General features: G+C 35.8%; 1 protein-coding gene across 1 annotated transcript in view; it reads left to right on the top strand.

Moving 5' to 3' along the window:
• The first annotated feature begins 644 nt into the window (after positions 1 to 644).
• Positions 645 to 27,086, top strand: part of LOC120634636 — a 50,084-nt gene continuing 23,642 nt past the window's right edge. The window contains exons 1-11 of the mRNA XM_039905368.1: positions 645 to 687; positions 4,697 to 4,768; positions 5,757 to 12,722; positions 14,630 to 14,805; positions 15,585 to 21,618; positions 21,750 to 21,878; positions 22,265 to 22,527; positions 22,801 to 22,930; positions 24,572 to 24,718; positions 25,277 to 25,396; positions 26,546 to 26,691. Coding sequence (XP_039761302.1) covers positions 645 to 687; positions 4,697 to 4,768; positions 5,757 to 12,722; positions 14,630 to 14,805; positions 15,585 to 21,618; positions 21,750 to 21,878; positions 22,265 to 22,527; positions 22,801 to 22,930; positions 24,572 to 24,718; positions 25,277 to 25,396; positions 26,546 to 26,691 — 14,226 coding nt within the window. The remainder of the gene's footprint in view (positions 688 to 4,696; positions 4,769 to 5,756; positions 12,723 to 14,629; positions 14,806 to 15,584; positions 21,619 to 21,749; positions 21,879 to 22,264; positions 22,528 to 22,800; positions 22,931 to 24,571; positions 24,719 to 25,276; positions 25,397 to 26,545; positions 26,692 to 27,086) is intronic.

The following is a 27,086-nucleotide window of genomic DNA, read 5'->3' as shown; positions in this document are numbered from 1 at the left end:
CATTTAATTTTTTCATCATCACCAACGCAATACCGGCCCAAAAATTCAAAATTCAAAATTCAAAATTTCTTTATCGCAGGCATTTATGAACCGTTCATACATATATGTTTACATAATTGTAAGGGGATGGTGATAACTTCGTTCGCCAACTTAAACCTAAAGCTACGAGGGTTCCCAACGCGCCCTGGTCTAAGAAGAGCCCAAAACAAACTTAGCCGGGTAATTTTTTTTTTTTATCACCATCTCAGTAAATTTATATTAAGCTATGAAGCTAGAGCAATTCACACCCAAGCTTTTTTATCGTTTAAGTAATCCTTAAAATTTTAATAGGATTTTTCTGTAAGCTTCCGTTTTATAGAAACTTTGAACTTATTGAGAGACATTTCAAAGATTTCATTTGGTGATTTGTTATAAGTTTTATAACAAATGCTTAGCAGTGCTTCATCATAGAATGAGAAGGGTTAAGCCATAGTCCACCACGCTGGCCAAGTGCGATAGGTAGATTTCACGCGCCGTTGAGAACATTATGGAGAACTCTCAGGCATGCAGGTTTCCTCGCGATGTTTTCCTTCACCGTTAAAGCAAGTGATAATTTGCTTAAACTAAAATAAAAAACATAGCGGTAATCTTTTTATGCTCAGAAAATGACAGTACCATGGACTGGTGATGATGATAAGAAAGGAAGAGGTGAGTTTTGCCATACTCGCCGCTACCACCGTGGGCTCTTGCCATACGGAAACGTCCGGCAATGGTGGGAAGAAGGCCAGGCTCTTGAATCACTTACATTTTGATTGCTGCTTTTGTTCTCGGGGTATTTGCGCAAGGTTTTTTCCCAAAGGGTTGTTATTTCTTACAACATTAAAGTAATTAGATAACCGAGGAAATTGTACTAGAAACTCTTGCGTTATTTGAGATGACGCGCGTACGATACGCTTACGATGTCGCGTCGAAACAGATTACGGTGTCGGTTAAATGTAACTGCTATGCTTCTAAAGGCCGATTTACATCATCGAGCGAATGCTCATGCTTCCTACTGTATTTTTTTTAGTGTAAACAGACGTAGAGCATTTTGAAGTTGTTGTCTGCGTTAACAAGATTCTACGGAATATTCTTGCACGCTTGCATTTACTAGTTGTAAGCGGCATTAGTTAAAATAATGGGAAAAAGCCTTTGAGGCGATCGAATAGGTGAACGTAGGTAGAAGATCTCACACTTGGCACGCATAAATCAGAAATTATGTTCTAGCAATCAGCATTCAAACATTTGTCAAAGAACTTTAGTTCTTATTTTTGATTGTTGTTATTTCTGCGTAAACGCTGGAGACGAGCTTTCGTTTACACTACTACAAGAATTCTCTTTTCTAGCTCTGGCTTTTTGTACGTTTGTGTAGATGCACCTTAACAGGTTAGGCCGCTATCGAGTATAAAAAAAAACCGTCTTAAGTAAACTAACAGACAACTGCAAAAACGCATAACACGACAGCACTGTGTCTTTATTGCGCTTATTTATAATCAGATATGAAATCGGTCCATATGTTATTTACATATTTACAACTTTTATGTACATTAGCTGATATCCATATTTCATACTAATATTATAAACGCGGCTGTTCGTTTATTTGTATGTTTGTTACCAATGTTTGGCTTAACTACTGCATCGATCTCGACGATATTGTGCACACGTTAAGCCATCATCCTGGATACTGGTTTCTGATACTTTCAATCCGAGGATGACTTACAGTTTTTAGTAGAAGTAGAGTTTTTAGTGACAGCATTGGTGTGTACCGGTCTGAAAAGTGTGGTTGCCAGAGTAATTATTAGCACATGAGACATTAGGTGCCTCAGGTTGATGAACACAGTGTGGCACTTTAGAATACCCGCTCCTTGCATGCTCCCGACACAAAAACGACTGGCTGGTATAAGTTTAATGTAAGCGCGTGTGTGTGCGTGCGTGTGTGTGCGTATGTGACTGTTTGTGCGTGCGCGTGTGGTTCTGTCCGACTGTGGCCTCCTAGCTACCCAATAGACGATCTAATTGATTTTGCTTTTTTCTGTTCGAAGTGTGAATTAGTCGGGAGTGTTTCTAGCTAAAATAGTCGTAGTAATATCATGTCTTGTACCTATAATGTTTTATGTCATCTTTCATTCATTGGTGTTATATAACATATATCCATAAATACATTACTTCCATCTAGTTAGTGTAATATAAGTAGTACCTACTAATAAGATGTACTCAAATAAAGTAAACTATTTTCGCTTTTATTTAAGAATAATATATATTAATTATATATAAGATCCACCACGCTGCTTTTATTAGAAAGTCTAATTTGGCGATTTGATTACAAAGTGTAAATTCTTACGCTAAAGTTTCATAAGTGAATTTCGTATGGCCTTGGTTAGAACCTTTCGAAAGAGCATCTGGGTTGTATGACGAAAGTCGCTAAATTAGTTCATTATTTTGTTGCCCAAAATTTGCCACTTTGGGTAACATTACCGCAATTTTCGTAAGGATCTCCGATATAAATAAATATAACACACTTTATATTTTCTTTTGGTGAAGAAACGGCTAAAAACAGTACAGTACCCACTTTCGGAGCCTTTTTGGTACAAACAAGCAAAAAAATGTTTCCTATTTATAATATTCTTTTTAGTTTTCCTAATCTTTTTTTGTTTTTCTGAACTTGATGTTGTGTACAAGTAAAGAGTATAAATAAATTAATAATATTTGTATTACATTTATTTAGGAAAACTGTTTAAAATAAACCACATGTTTAGTGGTTTGGTTGCTATTATCAAAATAAGAAAAAAAAACTAACACAACCTGGGCGCGTTTGGAACCCTCGTCACTTAGGTTTTAAGTTGACCAATTTAGCTATGGTCATCAACCGCACTAAACTACGCATCAAAAGTGCCATCTATGTGCCTATTTGAAAAAACAAATTTTGACTTTGACTTTAGATTAATATTCTAGTCATCATTATTTTAGTTAGTCTTTTCTGGTTAGTAAGAATAGCTATTCTTATCCAATGTCAAACAGTTCTCAACCTGGTACTTCACCATTCAACTCCTTTATTGTGACGAGATTCTATCATCCGCCCATTTCTTCTTCAGCTTTGTGACCTTCTGAGCTATCAAATGAAATGAAAATACACTTTATTGTACACCTAACAGAAATTAAATTATAAACAAAAACAACACAATAAAACACAGGTACAATGGGCGGCTATGTCGATAACTCTGGTTAATCTACGGATCTTTCGAATTTTGAGGGGCCGAGTTCGAATCCCAGTTCGCACTTCTAACATTTCTAAGTTACGTGCGTTTTAAGCAATTGAAATATCACTTGGTTCAACGGTGAAGGACAACTTCGTGAGGAAATCTGCGTGCCTGTTCTCCATAATATTCTCAAAGGTGTGTGTAGTCCGTGAGAGTAGTAGGTGAGAGCTATTCTCGGAGTATCTCTACGCGATCGAATCAGAAATGTGGAGATTCGTAGAAGAACCAAAGTTACCGACATAGCTCAACGAGTCGCGAAGCTTAAGTGGCAATGGGCCGGGCACATAGTTCGGAGAAAGGATGGACGTTGGGGTCCCAAGGTGCTGGAATGGCAGCCCCGTACTGGTAAGCGCAGCGTTGGTCGACCCCCAACGAGGAGGACAGACGACATTAAGCGCGTAGCGTAGCCGCTGGATCCACGCGGCTCAGAATCGTGGAACTTGGAATTCCCTACAAAAGACCTATGTCCAGCAGTGGACGTCTATCGGTTGATGTGATGATGATGATGATGTGTAGTCCACCAATCCGCAGTGGGCCAGTGTCGTGGACTACGGCCTTAACCCTGTCGCATTGTGGGAGGAGACCCATGCCTTGTAGTGGACCGGTAATGGTTTGATATGATGATGTTGATAAAAAAAAAATTGTAGAGATATTGAGTTAGTGGAAGAGCTTTTTGCGACAGAGCTCTTCCAGGGAAGTACTACTATGCTTCTGCCGCCAAGCAGCATGGTTGCAAGCAGCATGGTTGCAATGCTGTGTTCCGTTCCGAAGGGTGAGGATGCCGGTGTCTTTACAGGCACATGTGGCTAAATACCTACGCCTCAAATTGATGGACACTTGGCGGCATGTTGCAGGAATACTTCGCATGCCCGTTTGTGATCCGTAAATCAATCCCTATCCCTATCCCTACTAATATTATAAATGTCAATGTAAGATTGTTTGTTACGCTTTCACGCAAAAACAACTTAACCGAGCCTCATGACACTTTGTACACATATTCTTGGAAGTGTTGGAAGTAATATAGGATACTTTTTATCCCGACATTAAGCTCGGTTCCTTTGGGAGAGGGGATGAAAGTGTTTGACGATTTTACACCATAACTCCGACAAATTTCAACCGATTTAAATAATAATTTTTTACTATAGAGGTTATAAATATGTGTTTAATTTTGCTCAAACTTTGTGTAGATCTGAATGTGGTTGCAGATAGAGGACAGAACTTCTCAGCGGACAGCAGCAAACCCCTAATTTAAGGCTTTAGCTATACTTAACCCCTATTTAAATATTACTGTATACTTTAAATTTTTACATTACAACTAAATTGAATGCATGAAATCAAAGAACGAAACCAAACGCAGACGAAGTCGCGGGCAACAGCTAGTAATAATATAAAACAAACAGACACTAAACAATATTTTTTTGTTACAGAACTGAATGAAAATGAATCAATAGATATATCCAGGATAAAAAGGGAAGGCGTTCCGGAAAACAGGGGTGAGTAATCAATTGAAAAAAAATTAAACTTAATTCTCTTGTACAAACTTATGCTTGCGTTACTTGACGTTAATATCTATTTCTTTTGTCTTATTTTCTTTTCTAAATTTCTTCTTTATCTTCTATAATAATACTTATGATTGTCTTTTTTATTTTGTTATACTTTCCCGTATTTAACTTTAACATCTATTGCCATTTTATTTAGATTTTACTGTAAATTAGAAGTTTACTTCATGATGTTGACGATTTATTTTTATAGTTAAATTAAAAGTTAACTTTGTTATATTGATTGTATAACGAATAACAAAACTACTTTTGATGATGGACTAACTCAGCTCGGAAAATGGCGTATAACAAAAACAGGAACCAAATGTTTTTATTTGAATGCCAGTTGTTTCCCTTAGTTATTTTATTAAATATACTAACTTACTAAGGTTCGCCTTTTAGCAGAACATGTATTTATATATTTTTCGCCATTTAAACAGCGCACGGAGATAAAAACAGATCGTGAACGCTTATTTTCTGGTTTGGTTTACAAATTCCATTATTTCAAGCTGGAATCTGAATTACTGAAATTGAATATAGCCTATGTTACATTTGGCAAATACAGCTTCCCAATGGTGAAATAATTATAAGCATTGGTTCAGGAGTTACAGAGTTCATCATTACAAGTAAACAAACAAACAAATCTTTCCTCTTTATAATATTAGTTTAGATATAAATAAATCGTCAATTTTAGCATTGAAGTGAAAGTTGTACAAATTAGTGCTAACCAGTATGCAATATATCTGCTATCTCTTTTTAGCATCTAAGTATTCTATTCTATCTGTATTGCGTAATTAATTGTATGTTTTTTCTTTCTCTTTCAAATCTAATCCCCGGGGTCGTGGTCAACTCCGAACTCCAATGGACTTTGTAAAATATTGCGCACCTCCACGAAATCCTACCCACGACTGACGCAACGATGACTGTCACGTATTGACCATAGACTTGACAGTGCTGCTCGTTAATGACCAGAATCGAAACGACTATAATACGAAGATCGGACGATACCACAGCGTCAAACCTCTTATCGGACTCTTGACGTCAACAGCAAGGACTTTCATCCAAGATGGCGTCACCACCGAGTTCGCAACTCAAATCTTGGGCACAACCTTAGACAATGGGCGTATTTACGCACAGCTCCTCACTAAATCGTCATTAGTTCTTTATAATAAACCATCCAACGCTGACGACCCTTTCGTTGTTAAGCCAACGCGCGTTCATTCGGCTTTCGATGAACAATGGAACGTCAAGCAAGATTTAGGAATTATAGATCCAGACAAGTTCATACTCAAAAATACTGATTACTTAGCACCTAGTAGTAAAATGGAAATTGTTTATGCGAGCAAACCGGCACATGATTCTTTTAAGTTTTGGAATCCTCCTAGTTCTCCTGATTATCAATCAGAAAATCAAATATACGATGAGCCATCTGCGCGTAAAGCACAGTCATACATTGAGGAACCAAAATTTGAGGTTTACAATTATCTTGACGGTCCCGATATTGAAAATGAGAAAAAAACTGAAGCTCAGACTATTATTTTAGATAATGTCAATTCACTACATCGTCAGAGTAAAGCATACGAACCCATTGCAGAATCAGTTCAATTAAATTCTAAAGTACAGGATGATATTTTTAACGAATCTAATATTGTAAAAGTAAAACCTAGTTATGATTTGCCTACATTTACGATAAAGAACGAGTTTTCACCAATATTTTATTATATTGATAATGTAGAATCGCCTCGTTCACCACAACAATCTTTACCGCAAACTAAATTACCTAAAAAGCTGTTCGGACAAAAAAGCGAACCACGCCCTAAGAAAACTTTTACTTATGCTGGGTTTGCTGATTTTACAACAGTAGTAGGCGACACAGTTATTATATTTACACCTAACACAGAAACCGTTAATCCACCAAATCCAGATGAAGTTAATGTTTTTCCTTCTGCTAAGGCTGTCGATAAGCTAGCTACCAAAATAACTTTCTTATCAGCAGATATCCCTGTAGCTACATCTACTTTTAAAGCTCATGAAGTCAACTTAGCAACTGAATTACCAATTCCCAATAATGACGGAAATGAATCTGAAAAAACATTCTACAATGATGAAGAAAGTTTGAAAAAAGTTTTGTATCAAGTTGATGACAAAACCCCCGACTCTGTTAGTATTAAATATAATAATGGTTTTGATCTTAATCTTGATGTCATACAGCCTTCTGAAGCTACTTTCACAACTACAGAGAGCACGAGATATACTGAAGATTTGGAAGAAGCACCTGTAAAAGAATTTAATTTCCAAGCCACGGATCCCTTAAACTCTTTAATGCCATCTGCAACTACTAGATTCGGCGAAGAAGATTCAAAAGAATCCGTTGTAACAGAGAGTAATGTAAGAGATTTTTTTACTAATTCTGAAGAAGAGACAGAAAACACGGCGGCTGAAGTAACTGAAAAAGCGCAAGAAGAAGAGGAAGATGAAGCGCAAGAAGATGAAAGTACACAAGAAGCAGAAGCTGACGTACAAACTACCACTGAAAGTGGCCATAGTGACGAATCATATGAAATTGAAATCACTACGGAAAATAAATATAATAAGCACGAAGAAGTATATTGTTTAAATGGTCTTGAGACACAATCAACTATGACTACAGAATATAAAACATTAACATATTTAACAACTTATTTTATACCTTTGGAGAGCACTGAGACGACAACTTCTATAAAGTCTGACGTTGTTGTTGAAAGTAATGTAGGATTTATCACTAACTATGTTTGTAAAACTGATATAAACATTGAACCAACATCAGTTGTAACTTTCGAAATACAAAATACTGAAAGAAGTAATATAGAACAACCTGTGGTCATTTCACAATTTGACATCAATACACCTAGGGATGCTGAATCTACTACTGAGAATCCTCCAAAAACAACAGTATCTATGAAAAATGAAGTTTTAAGTACCATACAAGATGAAGAAGGCGACTCCTCTTCTGAAAAAGATAATGGGGATTCAGATGTTCTTACTTCACAAAGTGATTCTTCTACTACTACTACTACAACGGAGCGCGTAGCAACAAGTCAAAGCCATATTGAAGTTTCTGTCAGTACAGAACACACTCCGACTGATAGCGCTCCTAGCACTGAAGAAGATTCTGAAAATGAAATCGATCTTATTTACAAAACTCTATATACTACATATACATACTTTACTACATTCTTTGGAGACAAGACTTCAAGTGTTGCAAGTCACAAATCAGTAGTAACGAATATTATTACATCTACCATAGACTTATCCAAACTTGACCATTCCTTACTTAGCGCGTTTGATGAAGATGAAATTGCCCCAACAAATGTAGGGGTGGGTCGCCCTACAGAATCTTTTGCAATTAATAGTATTATTGATCTGGTAAAAAATAAAGATGTTATTGAGTCAGTGGAATTTGATAAATCTTATAATTCTCAAACGCCAACTCCTAGTTTAGGTGATGATATTATAGCAAGCATAAAACCAGATACTGTTAAAACTTATTTCACGACCTATACGTTTTTCACGACGATATTTGTGGGTTCTGATGCAAATGTTTGCAGCAGAAGAGAAGTCTTTACTAATTATGTCGGTCCTGAGGAACTGGTCCCCACAAAAACAAATCGATTATCTGCTGAAAGTACAAAAGCTCAGTTTGATTTCAGAAATTGTAAACAAGTGAAAGGAATGTCAACCCAGGGTATAGATGATAATTCATCTGTAGAAAGCAGCGTGTCTATGGATCAAAATTATTTGGAAGAAAATAAAGAAAAGGAAACAACACCACAACCAACACCTATTGAAGTTGATATGTTGTTTAGCGTTGAATCCAATCCACTATCAGAAAATTCTTTCATTACAGATGTGAAGTCATCTTCATCCAAAGGGGAATCAAAGTATCTAGATAATAATAATGTACTCGATGATCAAATAAGTTCTGAGAGCAACATCGATGAAATATTACCTTCACCTACTCTTTTATTGCAAACCAGTTATACAACATTCACATACTTTACCACAATGTATATTGGAAAAGATTCCAGTAAAGTGAAGAGTCGCTTAGAAACTATTACTAATGTAGTTACAGAAACTATTACACCCAAAACAGAGCCCGAGGAAGAAAATAATCTGCCTATCACATATTACACTACTTTTACATACTGGACGACACTATACAAGGATAAGTCTACAACAATTACCAGTCGTGAGGAAATAGTTTCCAATATTGTTACTCCAACCGCTCAGTCGGTCCCCACAGTTAGTCCTATTGATACTACGCCCATCGATATAGTAAGTGTTTTGCCCCCTAAGGATTTAGAAATAGAACTTAAGCCTTCCTTAGTAGACGATAGCTTAGAACACGACGATGGGAAGGCTACATTTTATACAACATATACCTATTTTACAACATTTTATGCCGGAAATACATCTCAAATAAGAAGTAGTTTAGAAACTGTTACAAATATTGTTGATAACACAAAACTAGTTGAAGATAACCAGTTAGGTAGAAAAGTAGCTAGTGGTTCAGTTGACAAAAACCTTATTCAAGACATTGGAGAGAAACCTCACATTATTCCAACAAAAGTAAAGGAAGAAATAGTTACAACTAAAATACCAGATCCATCAAATGTATCGTCAACAGTTTTACAGGGAACGTATATCGATAACTTATTTGCTGAAGTTAAAGCAGCTAAACCTAATCCGGTGAATACAGAGAAAAAGATACTGTTTTCTCAAGTTGCAGTTATATCAGGTGATTCAACAGTTATTACAAATGGCAATAAAACCTTAGGTGAGGAGACAACTACTACATCTTCTACTCCTGCTACAACAACAACTACAGAAAGTTCTGTTATAAGTCCGACTCCAGAGGTAATAGAAAGTTCCGTGGCTGAGCCAGAAACCACAACTGAAATATTACTCGAAGAAGATGCAGAGGAAGATGATTCAAATTCGAAAAAGAAAGGTCGTCTTACTTTTACAACAAAGAAACCATCGTTCACGCCAGTCATTATTCCTTTTGCTTCGAGAAACCGACCAACATTCAGTCCGAAACGTCTTCCGGTTCCAAACAGTGCAACGACTATTACCCGTGCAGACTTTACCCCAACTATCACGGCAACCCCGACATTAAAATCCGTAAGGCCCACTGGTAGTTTTAATGGTAATCGAAAGGCGGCTGCTACACCAGGTTCATCTAGTTCAGGTAGAAGATTTTCTGGTCGAAGTAGTGCATCCATAAATTTATCTGCTAATATACCAGCATCTAGACCTGGAGGATTCCCCAGAGGAAACATTGCACCTTCATCAAGAAGGACTGGTTTTAGGTCTAGTTCTCTTAGAAGTAATAGCTTAGATTATGCGAGTAGATCGGCTATTCCTAGAATCCGACCCACTGCCTCTTCTAGGTTAAGAGGAAGCAGACAGTCAGCGTCTGTATCATTTCCTCCAGCTGACCAAATTGAATTTGAAACTTTTGCAACTCAACAAGAAGAGACGGCTACTGAATCTTTAGATGAACTGAATGAATTTTCTAATAGGCAAACTACTAATAATCCTTTACTGAGATTTAGAAGACCACCTGTGCCTAGGCAGCCAGGTACAGCTATTACTCCAAGATCAACTACACCCTCATCTAGACGAAGTTTGACAACTCGTGGACGTACAACAACAACTAAACGCTCAACAACTAGGTCAACGACAAATCCTTTACTATCATTGCGCAGGCAAAGACCTAATAATTCTTTGTTTCCTAAGAGAAATCTTTTTAAACAACCAGAACCTGAGCCAGAAGAAGAAATTGGTGGAAATGAACAAAAAGAGGAAAGCGAAGAGTTACTAGACGAGGAAGAATTTGAAGAAGATAATGATTACGAATCATCAGATAGAAGAGAACAGCAAGTCGCTTCTCCTACTCCATTGCTAAGAAAAAGTTCAAATGCCGTACAAATTAGACCATTTGCTTTTAAACGAAGAACGAAGCGTCAGGTAGATTATGGTAATAGAAAGTTTACAAATTTCCGACGACCTGGAGTCAAATCCGCAAGCACGCGACGTCCTGAACCAGAACCAGAAACTGAACCACCGGCGCTTCCTTCACCTAAACAAAAATCATCAAGATATAATTCAAGACCTTCTGGAAACAGTAGGTCTACGACAGCTTCAGCACCTAAAGTTTCACAAAGACAACCGTTTATTGTTCGAGGTGAAAGTAGATCGACAACTACTTCTTCTCCAGGTTATAGAAGAGGCAAAACCAGAACATCATCCAGAACCACTACTCTTTCATCAAGACCTAAAGCACCTCGATTGTCCGGAAAATCTACACAATCTTCAAGATCTAGTAAAACTACACAATCTTCACGTCCTACTGGTAGGTCTAGACCTCGAACAACAACAAACAGGGCTTCAAGCAGACAAAGAAGTTCATTTGAAAACTTGAGTGGCGAAAGATACAATAAATATGATAATATATTGAATGATGGAAAAATAACCATTACTCATCAGATACCGTTTGAGGTTACAATTCCTATTGTAAACGGAAAGATTACAGAGTACAAAAATGTCTTGTCAGCGAAACCTAGCATTGAAACATTATTATTCAATCAAATATCAACGTCAATTGGACCTATAGGTAATCAACAATTAGTTTTGGCATTAGAATCCACAGAATTAGGAGAAAACGGTGCAACTAAAATTACCAAGTTTGTTTTGCATGAAACTCCTACAACAACGGTTATATTCACGCCAACAACAATAAGAGGTCGGAAAACCTCTTATTCTCATGTTTTGCCGAGTACTGTTTATAATGTTGAACCTGTAATACAAACTGTTGCGCCAGAAATTAACTCAAATGTGCCATTAGCTAATTTATTGCTTTCTCAACTTTTATTGGGTAATCAGCAACCAGCAATTAATCCTCTCCTTGCTCTACAAGGACAGGGTCTGTTACCACAACAACCTGTAGTACAAACGCCTATTACTGAGTACAAAACTAGAGCAACGACCTATGTTACTACAGTGACCGATGCCAGGGAAACTGTTTTAACTATAACATTTAGAGCTACACCAATAGAAACAACAATAGTAAATCCAACCACAGATATAATAACAGCGACGGAATTTATAACTGAAACTGTGGTTACTACTCCAACCGTATTAGCACCACCTCCTCAGTATAACTCTCTTCTCTTACCATTATTACTTCAACAGCAGCAGCAACAACAGCAACAACAACAAGCTCTCTCGCTACAGACTGCGAACCCATTGCTTGGATTAGCTCAACAAGATCTTAACTTACTACAAAACAATCTTGTGCCTAACAATCATTTAAGCAATGACATTTATAGTAATAGCCCTAAGCCTAACATATTATCAGATTTAAGTAGTAATGAAGATTTCTCTGATGATGTTGAGGAGAGTGGTGAAGACATTCCACCCCCGTCACCACCACCTACACGAAAAAGAAGTAAACAAAGATCTCCCAAGCCAGCTCCAGCTGCACCTAAATTGACTAGCATAGTAACACTGTATGTTTCTGGTAGACATCCTGGAGAATTTAGTACAGTATTATCAACTGTCATATCAGATGATACCCAAACGGTTAGGAAACGAGAAGCAATATATTATGAAGACATTAAAATTATGCCATCTATTTTACCATCGATAGACCAACTTGTAAGCTCGCAGGGGGATAGTTTGGCAGATAATTCGATTTATTTGAATATGGATAAATACTTAGCCGATCCCCAAATTGACTCACAAACCGAGACGCAAAGCCTAGAAAGTATAATAGGAAAAATAAGTGACCATGTTAACTATGACGCTTCGCCGACTTATGTTGTAAAACTAGCGACCCAATCAACGCTTAGAGATTCAAATAAAAGTTCTGTTGATGACGTGTCGTGAAATTCGAACAATTGGTTAGGTAATGTAAAGATTTAGTTATTTATTTACGTTGTATCATAGTAAGTTAACTATGCATAGTGCCTTATAGTTTTAGTGATTAGTTTTAAGATAAAAATACTATTTTGTATTTGACTTTGTAGATAGGGAGCTAAATATGTTTATGTGTTTTTTAAGACCACCAAAAATATTTACGACGTGTTACCATGATTAGAGTTGTAATATCAAAAACAAACATTAGGTAACCTTTATCTAATCACTGCCTAAGAATAACTCATAAAATCTAAGTTTTATGTAAAAATAATATTATAAATATCTTTCATAATACTCGACTTGCTTTCATTTGTAAATTGCAAATTACGACTTAAAATGTTAAAATAATAAAAATTTTAAAAAAAATTTGATAGTTTTATTGCACAACCCAGCTAACCTAAACTTTAATTGAACTAAAATTTGGAGTTTAAAATATTAAATTTAATACACCAAACTCTGTGTCGGTACTTCCTTTAAAAACGCAATGTATAGGAAGAATTGTGATATAATACATAAATATAAGGACCTAAGCACACGATCAAGTAACCTTGGTTATCTATGCAACATCTATAAGATAATCACGAGTACCTGCGGCTAGCCCTAGCCCTAGGTAAACAAAATCCCTCGTTTTCGTGACTTGACAGTACTAGTAATGCTGATGACAACTTGACAAATTGGACATACTTTGAAAATCCAAGATTCCAGTATGATGGTTCTATCCCTACATTTTGCGCCACCAACTTTCTTGGGAGGTGAGTCTGAGTTACCTATTAATTACCTATAAAAATAACATATCATTTAGATGTTTTTTATCAGACTTTTTTTCATATTTGCTTTACGGTTTTTGTGTGCCTATGGCGTGTTTAAATATTGAAAACATCTAGATGCTATACTACATGTAAAAAGTAGTTATGCTTACGTTCAACTTAGAAGAAGTGTGTAAATAATTATAAATAGGAATAATATTACATTCAACTTCTTAAAGTAGTGTAACAAAGTTATTTTTTAAATTTTATTATTTTGTATAATGACGATTATACAAAATAATAAAATTTAAAAGTCATTATGTCCTTATAATCTTAGCTTTCTATCATTTATAATATCATTCAATTACAAAAAAGTTAATCTTTTTTAAGTATCTACCTATTTTATTGCACATAAATCTTTAAACTTAACTTTTCTTAGTATTATATAGTTGACGGCCGATTGGCGCAGTTTGCCGCAACCCAGCAGCTTTCTGAGCCCAGGGCCGTGGGTTCGATTCCCACAACTGGAAAATGTTTGTGATGAGCATGAATGTTTGTCAGTGTCTGGGTGTTTATATGTATTTTCTAAGTATTTATGTATATTATTCATAAAAATAATCATCAGTCGTCTTAGTACCCATAACACAAGCTACGCTTTCTTTGGGGCTAGATGGCGGTGTGTGTATTGTCGTAGTATATTTATTTATTATTTCCCACCGAAAAGGTTAGCACATTTTTAAGACGTGTTGTTTCAGTATAGTTCAGATATCTTGTGTTAGAATAGGTATTTGAGTTGGCGTCATTTGATTATTCTAGAATAATGACTTTAACACTTATATATTCTAACAATAATAGATATACCTACTAACTATTATCACCGTACCAATAGCACTATTTCATTAGGATTTATGAATAGCACGCATCTGTAGAAACACAAATTAAACGGGAGATGGTATAATAATTTAACTAATTCTAATATAAAATAAATAAATCATCTAATAATACTAATTTTTTTATATAATTGTTATACTCGTACAAATGATTTTATTTTAATCACAATAGAAGAAATGTATGTAGGGTACAAATAAAAATTTATTCAAACTTTCAGCATTTAATACAAATGCCATAGTGTATGATAACTCACCATGGAGGCCTGGAAGGGAAATAGACGTAGAACAACGATCCGAAGATGAAAGAAAAATAAAAAATCTAGCCACAAGAATAATGTCTAATGGCGTTGAAGTTCTAGTGAGAGATAAGAGTGTAGAAGGAAAACAAGAACAGGTAATGTAATTTTTTAAAACAATATCTTTAGAATGTTCCTAATTTAGAACGGTATCAATTAATTTACTTGAAAAGCGAAACAAATGTAATCTTTCTATTTCCACTAAATGTTATGTTAATTATGCAATTAATTATTGCACTAAATTGTTATTTCTTTTCTCAGCGAAAATTTAAGCTTATGCACTTAGCTTCGCCGAAACCGTCAAACAATGGAGTCAGTTCGACGCCACCATTTAAATCGTTACTGTCATCTGCCGTCGCCACTGTCGTCAATCGGCAAGAAATGAGCGCTTTCTTTCCATTGCATCAGCTAATGCAGCATAATTACATCATCAAGACGTGTATGACTACGTATACTTACTTAACAACTGTAATCCAAAACAAAAGAAGTGCTGTGTCGACATTTGAAACAATAGTTTCAGTCGTTACTACAGAGTCACTTACGAATCTTTATGCCACTGATGTTTTAGCTGATATAAAACCTACAAAAGTAAGATATATATTTTGGAACCCAATGTTAAACTCCTGGGTTCCAGGGCCCCTTTAACATTAACCTCGTTCCTCAAGGAATTTTGAATGTCACCGTACAACTACCGCCTTTCTGTAGTGTTTTAGCTGCTTTTTAACTTTGTCTCCCCTAATAATTAATCCAATTTAATTTATTTATTAGTATATAGATTATAATAATTATTTTTTTATAATTTAGTGCTAAATTTCTAAGCAAAAATTTTGCTAGACCAAATCTTCAAGATCTAACAACATAAATTTTATCATTTCAGACTAAGTATATGGAAGTCAAAACAATTCAACCTTCAGCTGCTAATATGTATGTAAACAATATTCCGAAATTAGACAAAAGGATAGATCACGAAGAGGAGAACTTCGATTTAATTCAACCATCCGAAAGTAGTCATGCTTCATGCACAACGTCTTGTACTTGCAGTCACACAAAAACGGAAACTCTAAAAACGAAGTACTCCAACATAAAACAATCATCAAGTCCAACAACAGACAAATATCATACGAAAAGTACTAAATATAGTGGTACAAAACTTGACGTTCGGCCAACGCATAAAGAAATTCTTAATAAGACTCAATACCGTCCCTACGAATATGAAACCGGTACACACACAGCGCCAACTGATAAAATAGTAGAAAAATATACTCAGGTTACCGATTATTTAGACGATAAAGATACAAATTCAGTGGAGACCAGTGATCTTTTAACTAATGAACAAGCTCCTCCTACATTGAAAACTACTAAAGTCCCTAAAAACAAAACTTCGGATAATATCAAACCAGAAAGACCACCAAAAGTTAACAAAAATAAATTCGTCATGGCTGAACTTATAAAATTGGGTTCGTTGGGAATAAAAGGTTTGTCGCAATTGGCACCTGTTATTGAAAAAATGACTGGAGGATTTATGAAAAGACAAGAGTCAAATAAGACTACAACTACAACAACGACAACAACTGTAAAACCACTATCAAAAGTTTCTTCATACAACGCAAATAAAAGAATTGATAGTGACGTAGAGTCTAAAAATGGGAATTTTCCCATTTATATTCCAGTTGACGATATGGAGACTTCTGAAACGCAAATAACATTTACCAACGCTACTTTACACCAAAATTTCGCATGGGCAGCTGAACATAAGAATTCAAAAGGTAATTTTGTTAGACCAAAAATTGTTCATGAAAGTCCATTGGTCAATGGCGGAATACCTATAAGCCCAGGTGAAATCATAACAACTAACTCAGATGTAATTGTGGGTAAACCTGCCGTAGGAGGGCCATTGACACTGGTTGCTAGTGGCATAAAGTTGCAAAATCTCGTGCATCCACCGCCTATAGATAATATTAGTGAAAATAACGAACAATATATAACAAAAGAAAAACCACCTACTCGTAAAAATGTGGTTCCAACAAATGCAGATGATTCCTTTGATTTGCGTCCTCCTGAATTACCAAAGTTGAAATTTAAACCAAATAAAAATTCATTTCGGCCTCAAGAGATATATTTTGGACAGCAAAATTCCCACAAAACCTCATCGCGCTTGCCAAGTACGCAACATATTCAAACCGATTCTAATATATATCCAAATTTAAAAAAGAATAATGGTCCTGTTTTAGTAAACCATGGCAGGCCGGCATTTCTGGATTTTATTCCATCTTTTGCTAAGCCTGCAGATACTAGTTCGATAGATCATTCTGTAAACTATAGGCCTAATCTAGATAATAAAGAAAATGACATACCTGATAACAATCCAAGTTCGTCTGAAATAGTTAATACAAAAATAATAACTGATGATAAATATCAAATTGTCGATATCCCTGATAATATTAATAAGCCATTCCTTGTTGATATACAACCTTCAAAAGTAGCTAATTTACTCATACCGCATGGAAGCTCTACTGCACTAGTTTTTGCTGGATCATCTGAACCGCATAAAACTGGAGATTATGTCGATGATCCTTTACCTTACCCTGAACCAGGGTATTTCGGAAGTTTTAGCATTGATGCCCCACACATGACAAATGTTCACAATGTTGTTCCAAATAATAATAATATATTTAAAGTAAAGCCTAGTGTACAGCCTACGGTAGATACTTTCAATAGTAACGTGCCATCATATCAAGACATGATAACGAACAATGAACATAAACATAAATTAAGTGAAAACAAACGACCAAAAGATTTAAATAAATTTCCTCCACCTACAAGCAATCAACAATCTCATATTCAAATAGGACCTAAAATAACAGCTTACAATCCAGAACAGTATAAAGAAGAATTCGAAAAATATAGACAAACTTTAGGAAATCACAAACATAAAGAAGAAAAGGAAGTGATTGACAAAGAATATGAAAATTATCTAGCAGTTCCTCCACCACCACCTAAACGGCATTTTAACCAAGAAAATCGCTATGAAAAGACTAAAGCTCATCACCATCATTCATCATTACCAGTTATTCATACAAAACCTATTCAAGACAGCAAAGTATTCTCGAATGTTCAACATCCAGTATCGAATCAACTTCCGGCAAAAGTGACATCAGAAATTTATTTCGCTTCACAGTTGCCAAATAGTCAGCCAACTCCAACGTATACATTTCAAATACCTCAATCACCTACAGTACAAGGCAATAATTATTTTAAATTGCCTAACAATAACCAGCAACATTTAGCCGGAACTTCTAATCTTGTTTCAAACTCTTACAAAGTATCCCCTTCTAATACAGCAGATACACCTTTGGTTAATAATAACCGTAAGGAAAATACTTATACAGTAACATTAAATACGGCTACCAATATTGCAAGTGATGGTAAACCAGGACATGTAATGGGGTCAAGTATTACCGTGCCAATAACGACTACTTCTCACAATGGGCAAATAAATGCAAATATACCAATTGGCACAAACTTTGCAATAAGAGTAGAAGACGATCCTGCAAAATATGAAAGCGTTGCTTTACATGGAAAAAGACATCCTTCCCTTAATTACAATGAACATGTTCATGTTCCATTTAATAATTTTGATAGTTTCTCCTTCGAAAGTGTATCATCAAAGTTAAATTCAAGTCAACCAATTATTTTTAATAAAAATAGCGGAAAAGAAAAACATACGAACAACGAAATCTTCCCAATATTAACATCATCAGTTAATAGTCATGCAAACTTCCCCATGATGAATGAAGAGGTGCATTTGCAAACAAATTCAAACCCAACATTGATTTACCACGATAATAAGCATGATTATAAACAAGACAAGGTACCACAGCTGAAACCAAATGTTTCAACCAGTTCTCATGGGTGGTATTCAAGTGTTCTTAATGAAGGTAATGTCAAAAATATTGTTGTAGAATCAACTACTAGAAAAAATATTCCCTTAAACTATGACGGTGTTAACGATAGTTTACCTGAATTCGGGGAAAAAATTGCAACTGTTGGAAAACCTCCTGCAGAATTCTGGAACCAAAATAATCAACAATTTACTAACAATTTCGGTGTCGGTAAACCATTTTCAAAATCTAAAGAACATCACACACTGAATATTTCCACGTTCACCATAAACCCAAATTATATTCCATCTATTTATGGTATTAGGCAACCAACTTATGATATACCAGTGCGAGATAATAGCGACGAAACAACTACAAGTAAAGTTTTATATCAAAAACCTATAAAAACAGTTTATGAAACGGCTGAAGAAATATATGACGGTGAAGAAGTACCAGAAATGATTGGAGAAAGTGACGGTGAAGTTAGCTCAGAATCTATGAGTGTACCATATGTAAGTTCGTCTAACGATAAAAAAAATGTTACAAAAGATTCCTCTGCATTTACGGTATCACAAAATATAATTACACCACAAATGGATACCAACATAAGAAATGAGCAGTTGGGGAGCTTTAACTTTGGAACTCAAACTGAGAAACCATTTACAGCGTACAACAAGACCACTTTCCAGTCTAACAATATAAAACCAGTTTATGAGAATCCTAATATTTACATGAAACCTAGACCATTCACAATTCAAACGGCAATTCCACTTGATCATCAACTGCAACAACCACATTGGCAAATCAATCAATTAATGGAAAATGCCACAAATAATATGTCTTATGAAGATAATTTTGAATTAAATACAGGTGAAAAAATTGAAACTGTATCTACTGGGAAACCAAATTTTACTAGCAATACATTACGTCCTGGAAAAATAAGTCATGGGATTAAAACTCCTTTAAAACCTCGTGATTCTTTTATCTTTAATGGCACTAAAACAGTTAATGAATCTAATATCATTACATCTTCAGTTTATATTAAGGATAAAAAGCCATTGCAGGTCCAGTTTAATGAGACACCAACACCATTATCGTTCACAGTTTCGCCTTCACAAACAGATTTTAATAGTACATCAAGTGAAATAGTCGATTTGTCTCCTCCACCACCCAATATAGGTCAAAACTACAAGCCATCAAAGTCAGATGAAATAATGGGAATGAGTCCTCCTCCACCAAGAACACCATCCCTAAGATATCCATTGAGAGCTACTCAAACTCCAAGACCAGTTTTACCTATCAGAACACCTCCTCCATATAGAACTTTACCACCAAGAACATTGCCTCCACGCCAATCAACGCAAAGACCTATGAGAAAACCTATTAGTAAGGATGAAGTTTCAACATACCGACCAACCTATGAAATCACAAATAAAGTTAAGAGGCCTAGTTATAACTTCGATCAACCTTCATCGCTTTTACTGCCACCCCCGAGAGAGTTACCATCACACGTTATTTCAACAGAAAATCTTTCAAGACATACTTCGGTGATTAATCCCACGAGTGTTATTTTTCCAACTAAAGTGTCGTCTAACTGGTTGACGTCATCCAACATTGGATTTTCATCAAGCTTTAATTTTGCACCTACATCCGTATATTTCCCGGAAACTGTATCACAATACCATGATAAACCCGATATGGTTTCTTCACAAGGCTCTGCAGAAAATAGTGACCATTCTTATGAGTACGAGTCATCAAGCGAGACCTTAGACATAAGTTATGAAAATCCTGTAACAGAAAAGAAAATGACAATTTTAAAACAAATAAACAGAACTCAATCACTGAAAAATGTGACCAAAGCTTCTACTGAAAATGTTGGCCTTTTCAATGAAGGTAGTGTTTCATCCTCAGATTCTAGTCAAGAAGATTCTGTTAAGGACAAAATGAAGGTTATAGGAAATTTAGGAAATAAAAATCGTACTCGTAAGCCTTATCCTGTTCGTAATGATGACAAAAAGCCCAGTACAAATAAATTTAAGCTTCCTTCCAAAACGGTTCCTATTATTATGCCCACACGGACATTATCTCGACCAGAAGTTTCGTATCCGCCGAGAATAAGCAGTATTAAGAAAATTGTACGACCTTTACCTTCGAAACCATTAGCAATTTTCCCATCGAGTATTATTGAAAGCTCTGAGTCTATCATGGAAGAAGATTTTATAAGCCCAACTGAAGTTCTTAAAGAAATAGAAATACCAACTGTTGCACCAGAAGTAACATCTATTATTGAAAAAACGGTTACATCTACTTTAACAATTAGCAAAGATCTAGACTTGAACAGATATCCAACTCATCATGCAGGTAATGAAGTAAAAATATCAGATGAAATTATGCCAACAAAAACAGAATTTAAAACCACAATAATAACTCTAACCAAAACGCTATCAGAACCACCTCAAACTATATCAAGCATTGGTTATGTTAATTTAACTCAAACACTCACAGTCACACATACGGAGACTAGTCTAATGAGTCAGTCCGAAGGAGCGGTTACTCAAACTTTAATTCTTACTAATACACATACATCTACGATAGTTGATGTGGTAACTGAAATTTATACTCAAGTTCAACCAACTACAGTTGTCGAAACAGTCACTAAACATATTCCTATTCCTCAAGTTGAAGCAACACCAGTCGTTACTTCAGCTACTAATACGATAATTGCACTAGATGACATAACCATGTCATCAGAAGAAAGTGATAACTTTATTATAAGAGATAATGACGTCACTGAGAATATTCAGAAAATTGAAGAGGAAAAAGATAACGACACTTTCTTCGTAGTTATGAACAAATCACAGAATGGCGGCAAAGCTCCACCCATTAACACTGATATAGAAACAGGTGAATATGATGGTGTGACTAGAAATGAACAAGTAAACAACAATGGAGTATCACAAGTTTTGTTTGGGGAAATATTGTTAGCTGGGACACCTTACCTAGAAACGATAAATGTCGCACGTCCAACCGGCAAGTATTATTACTCATTTTCGAATAAATGTTCACATTATTTTGGCAAATGTATAAATAAAATATAATTATTATAAATAAAATGTATTTAATTTGATTTAACAAAACTGAAAATGCTATTATTTTTCTAGGCTATAGAAAGGAATGTCAACCCGACTGTAAGGCTTCTAGAAACGAAAGATGTCAGAGAATCGATGGTATTATGAAATGTGTATGCAGACCGGGCTTCGCCAGGATGTTCCCTGATCGGCCCTGCAAACGTAAGATTCAGAGCTAAAATAATAAGGCAGAAATAACGACTCACGGTCACAGAATTAGAAACATATAGAACCATTAATGCATTATGTCCTAAAAAGCGAATACGCCCCAAACACGTTTCACTACACGCGGAATGTTGCTAGCTCACTTCCCGTTTTCTTGATTTTCTCCTTTTTATGTTAAACAAATAGAACAATAGAGGAACTGTCAACAAACGGAATGAAGTGACTAACCGCCTGTTAGGGAAACACTACTAGAATGGAGGGGTTTATGATGCTTCAAAATTAGTCGTGTACACGGTTTCTGTATGTTCTTAATTCTATGCAACCAATAAATAAAAAGATAATAATCATTATTCAAGAGTTAATGTTTTTCTTTTAATTTTCAGCGACGTACACATACTCAGCAAGACTAGCCCTTGGATCACAAGGCAATGAACGATTGATGTTCCAAAAGAACCTTTCAGATAATTCCAGCAAGGAGTACCATACGTTAGCAGTAGCTACACATGAAGGAATCAATAGAATGATTATGCAATCAGATTTGAGAGACGTTTACCATGGCGTTCATATCACTGGATTCCATCCCGTTGATATGAAGACGCCTAAAGGTGAAGTGTACGAAGGTGTCATAAACAATTTCTATGTTCAGGTAATTCATTTAGCGGTAATAAAATCAACGGTAAATATTGTGAGAAATAATACTTAAAATAAAAAAGCAACTGCTGAGCTTTCTTGCCGGCTTCTTTTCGGTACAAACAGATGTTTCAAAAGTGCTTATATTAAGCCTACTTGAAATAAATGAATTTTGAATTGTTATCAATTTTGAAATACTGACAAAAATAGTGGACATGATTATATAAAAATTCTCAAGTTTTAAAGTGTAATTTGTAACGAATACAATGTTAACATTAATTGATTTCAGCTCTCTGATAATGCCCACGAGAGTAGGCTCAAAGAAGTCATCGAGAAATATCTGAGAAACAATAACTATAGCCTTGGTGGTACAGAAGTACACGCAGCAGATCAATTGATGGACAGATTAAATGTTAGCGGTACGTATGTTATTATGTCACAGTATTTGCTTAATATTAATAATAATAATCTCTTTATTTCAGGCAAAGCAAAGTAAAGCATTTTAAATTACAAAATTAGAGAAAAGAAAATGAAATAATTAAGCATACACAATATCGAGTTAAAATTATAAATGCATTAAAATGGCATGTCATAATTATTCAACAATAAAAATTAAAAAAAAGACAAAATAAAAATTACAATGATTTTTTTAAATTATTAATGTGTTCTTTACCTAAATTTGTAAAACCGGGGGACCAAGTTAGATCCCGGCATGCACCTCTAACATCTCGGAGATATGTGCCTTTTAAGCATCCATTAAATACTTTTTAATTCTTAAATTACCTTCCCCAAGGGTAATCTGGAAGAGATGTTTGTTGAAAATATTATTTCGTTTTACTAGGGTTGTTTTTAATGAATTTTTGTCCAATAAAGTGTGTCTAGGCTGTCTAACTAAATATGACTTGTTTTAACTTTTGAGTAAAACATCAAGAAAACCTTCATACTTAATTACTCCACAATGTTCTCAAAAGGCGTGTGAAGTCCGAGTGAAAAGAGACTGATAATGATGATACCGAAATTAGGTATTTTACTAAGAAAATAGACACCAGAAGAAAATTCTTTTAATTCAAAAGTTTGCTTTACGTCACACTTATCATAAAACATTCATGGTAGCTTCAATAAAAAAAAATGCGGTTGTCATCACATTCTCAAGTACGGCTTCTCGTGTTTTCCATTCTGTTCATCATCAACAGTTTACCGGCTACTATCCTACAGGGGACGGGTCTCCTTTTAGAATGAGACGGGCTTAGGCATAGTCCAACGCGCTGACCCATTTTTATTGCTAGACTTCACAAGCATTCGACGGCCGATTGGCGCAGTGGGCAGCGACCCTGCTTTCTGTGTCAAAGGCCGTGGGTTTGATTCACACAATTGGAAAATATTTGTCTAATGAACATGAATGTTTTTCGGTGTCTGGGTGCTCATATGTATATTATTAATGAAGATCAGTCATCATAGTACCCTTAACACAAGCTACGCTTACTTAGGCGTTGGATGGTACGTCGCCATCCAACCCCTAAGTATTGTCATAGTATATTTGTATTGTCGTAGTTTATTTATTTAAAAAAAAAAGCCATTGAGGAGCCATTATGAAGAACTCTCAGCCATATAGGTTGGCTCACGATCTTTCCTACATCGTTAAAGCAAGTCATATATTTGTTTAAATTAAAAACGGACATAACTCGGAAAGGTTGGAGGTGCGTGCCGGGCATTAATCTCGGTTTTCCCTAAAGGGAAGCCGATGCTATCACCGCTCAGCATTCTGGTCATCATCATCATCAAATTTCTACAGGTCTGGGTAGGCCTTGGCTTGGTCAAGCATATTTCTCCATTTGAGGCGGTCAGAAGTTGCTTCTTTCCAGCTCCGAACTCGTTGTTTTCTCTTTCGGTTGTTGTTGAGGGATTGAGGAGTTGGGAGGGATATTGGGTTCTGAAACCCAATATCCCTCTCAACTCCATCACTCCACCGACCCCTAGGTCGTCCTCGGCCCCTCCAAAGTGCCCTCCATCAACCTCTTTGTCAGCATTCTGTTATATGGTTTTATTTTGTCACCATTCAGATTTCGACGAATGCATCAGCACTCAGTTCCACGACTGTTCAGAGCATGCTCGGTGCTTCAACCTTCGCGGAACATATACGTGCAGCTGTCTGGAAGGTTTTGCTGACCTCAGTGTCAATACCCTCTATCCAGGACGAATTTGCTCTTGTAAGTAATTATATAGGTACTGGCCTGATGTCAGTGTTCGTCCGCGTTTATTACGGTTTTACAAATCCCGAACGAACAGTTGTTTTGTTGGGTTAATAGCCTATTTTACTCTCCGTCTTTTCGACTAACATTTTGCCAAAAATCAAGTTGTTCAGTGGCTTAGTTAGTACATTAAGCATGGACAATCAAACATACAAACAAACAAACACTTTCACAATTAAAACATTATACGCACTAATGTTATTATTTTTAATATTATATTACTGCCTGTTTACTGCAAATTTGTGAAACGTATACAAATGGTTTGTTCTCTCCTCACATGTTTTTTTTTACCTACCCACATTTAGCTGTATATCTTTGTTAAGTAGGACTTATCTCCACTTCTGTATTATTAATAATCTATTATGATTTTGTTTCGTTGTTTAGTTTACCATAAATATAATTTTATAATATAAAATTAAATATCCAACTATTGCTTGTCGAATGCGCGAACTTTTAGTGCTTTTGGAAAAAATTAATAAATGGTAAGGATTCATAAATAAACTGTATTCATTTCAGCCGACGCCGTCGGATGTGCTGGATGCAACTACCACGGGACTTGCTTCGAGCGTGAAAGTGCCATGATTTGCGAATGCTTCAAGTGGTACGCTGGCAGAACGTGCCAGGTAAATCTCAAAGGTGAGTAAATTAATTCCCTTCCAAAACCAAACTTGAAGAATAATAGTAATATTTTGTAACGTCTAATATACTCACTTTAAGATCATAATCACTTAAACCGATGGACGTCCATTGCTGGAAATAGGTCTTTTGTTGGGAGTTCCAAACGCCACGATTTGTTGACGTATTTCAACCTCATTGAGGACTGTGGGTCACTCTTTCATCACCGCCACCCCAACGCCCATAGGTTCTCCGAGCTATGTTCTGCCCATTTGCCACTTTAGGTTAGCGACTCGTTGACCTCTGTCAGTAAAAAACGCCGTGTGCGGTGTGCATAAGTTCTAATTATTTGTAACAATCGTTTTTAGACTTTTATTTTACTTATCGAATTGAATTTTATAATTTAAAAAAAAGTATTAAAAAAAAAAAGGTTATTTATGGTTATATTTATCAAAAGCGAAGCGGTGATAGACCTATGGGCAGGACTCCGACTTCACTTTCGGGGGAGCGAGTTCGAATCCCGCCACGCAGTTTTTACTTTTCTAAGTTATGTGAGTTTTAAGCATTTAAAATATCACTTGATTCAAAAAAAATAAATATTCAGTATCGCTAATGCTTAAATGAGGGGTTTGCTGCTGTCGGCTGAGGAGTTCTGTCCTCTGTCTCCACCCACAGTTTGGGCAAAATTAAACACATATTATAACCTCTATAGTACGAAAATAATTATTTAAATCGGTTAAAATTTGTCGGACTTATGGTGTAAAATCGTCAAACACTCATCCCCTCTCCCAAAGGAACCGAGCTTAATGTCGGGATAAAAGTATCCTATATTGCTTCTAACACTTCCAAGAATATGTGTACAAAGTTTCATGAGGATCGGTTAAGTATTTTTTGCGTGAAAGCGTAACAAACAAACATTTATAATGACATTTATAATATTAGTAGGAATTATTTAATTCTTTATTGCACACACATAAACAAAATACAAAAAGAAAGGCAATAGATACAATTAAAAAAAAACTTCTTTAGGTGTGCAATAGCGGTCTTATCGCTAAAGCAATCTCTCCCGAAAGTAGTTGTAATAAGGAACGGGTTGGTGCGGCAATAAATTTTTTTTACATAAATAAAAATATGGTTCCTTTTTGTGATTTTTGTGATGTGGTATTACAGCGGTGTTGATAACGGTGACGTCGATCGGAGCGGTGGTCATACTCGTGGTGACCATCTGGGCGTCGAAGCGTTGTTGCTGCCAGCGGGGACCGGCCACGCAGACCTTTGTGATTGGCTGCATGCAAGGAATGCCTAGCTTACACCAGGTAAATCCAGTGGTGGTAAAAGGGATGATTACTTACTTTGAAAAACTGTCGTATGATGTTCGGAGGTATGTAGGTATATAAAAGGTAAAGTCAAAAATATCTTTATTCAAATAGGTGGCACTTTTGATGCGTTCATAAGAATTACACGGTAGTGAGATGGCGATAACCACATTCGTAAACTTAAAACTAAAGCTACGAGGGTTCCAAACGCGTCCTGGTCTAAGAAGAAGCCCACAACAAACTTAGCCGGGTGTTTTTTTTTTGTTATCACCATCTCACAATGTCATTTTAAATTATTAGACGAGCAACCTGGTTAGAGCAATAATTTACACCCAAGCTTTTTTATCGATTACGTAGCCCTTTATACTATAATAGGACTTTTCTATAAGCTTACG

Source organism: Pararge aegeria, chromosome 24, assembly GCF_905163445.1.
Source record: "Pararge aegeria chromosome 24, ilParAegt1.1, whole genome shotgun sequence".
NCBI classification, from domain to species: domain Eukaryota; kingdom Metazoa; phylum Arthropoda; class Insecta; order Lepidoptera; family Nymphalidae; genus Pararge; species Pararge aegeria.
Note: the sequence above shows the minus strand (reverse complement) of the source record. Positions and strands in the feature narration are given on the sequence as shown.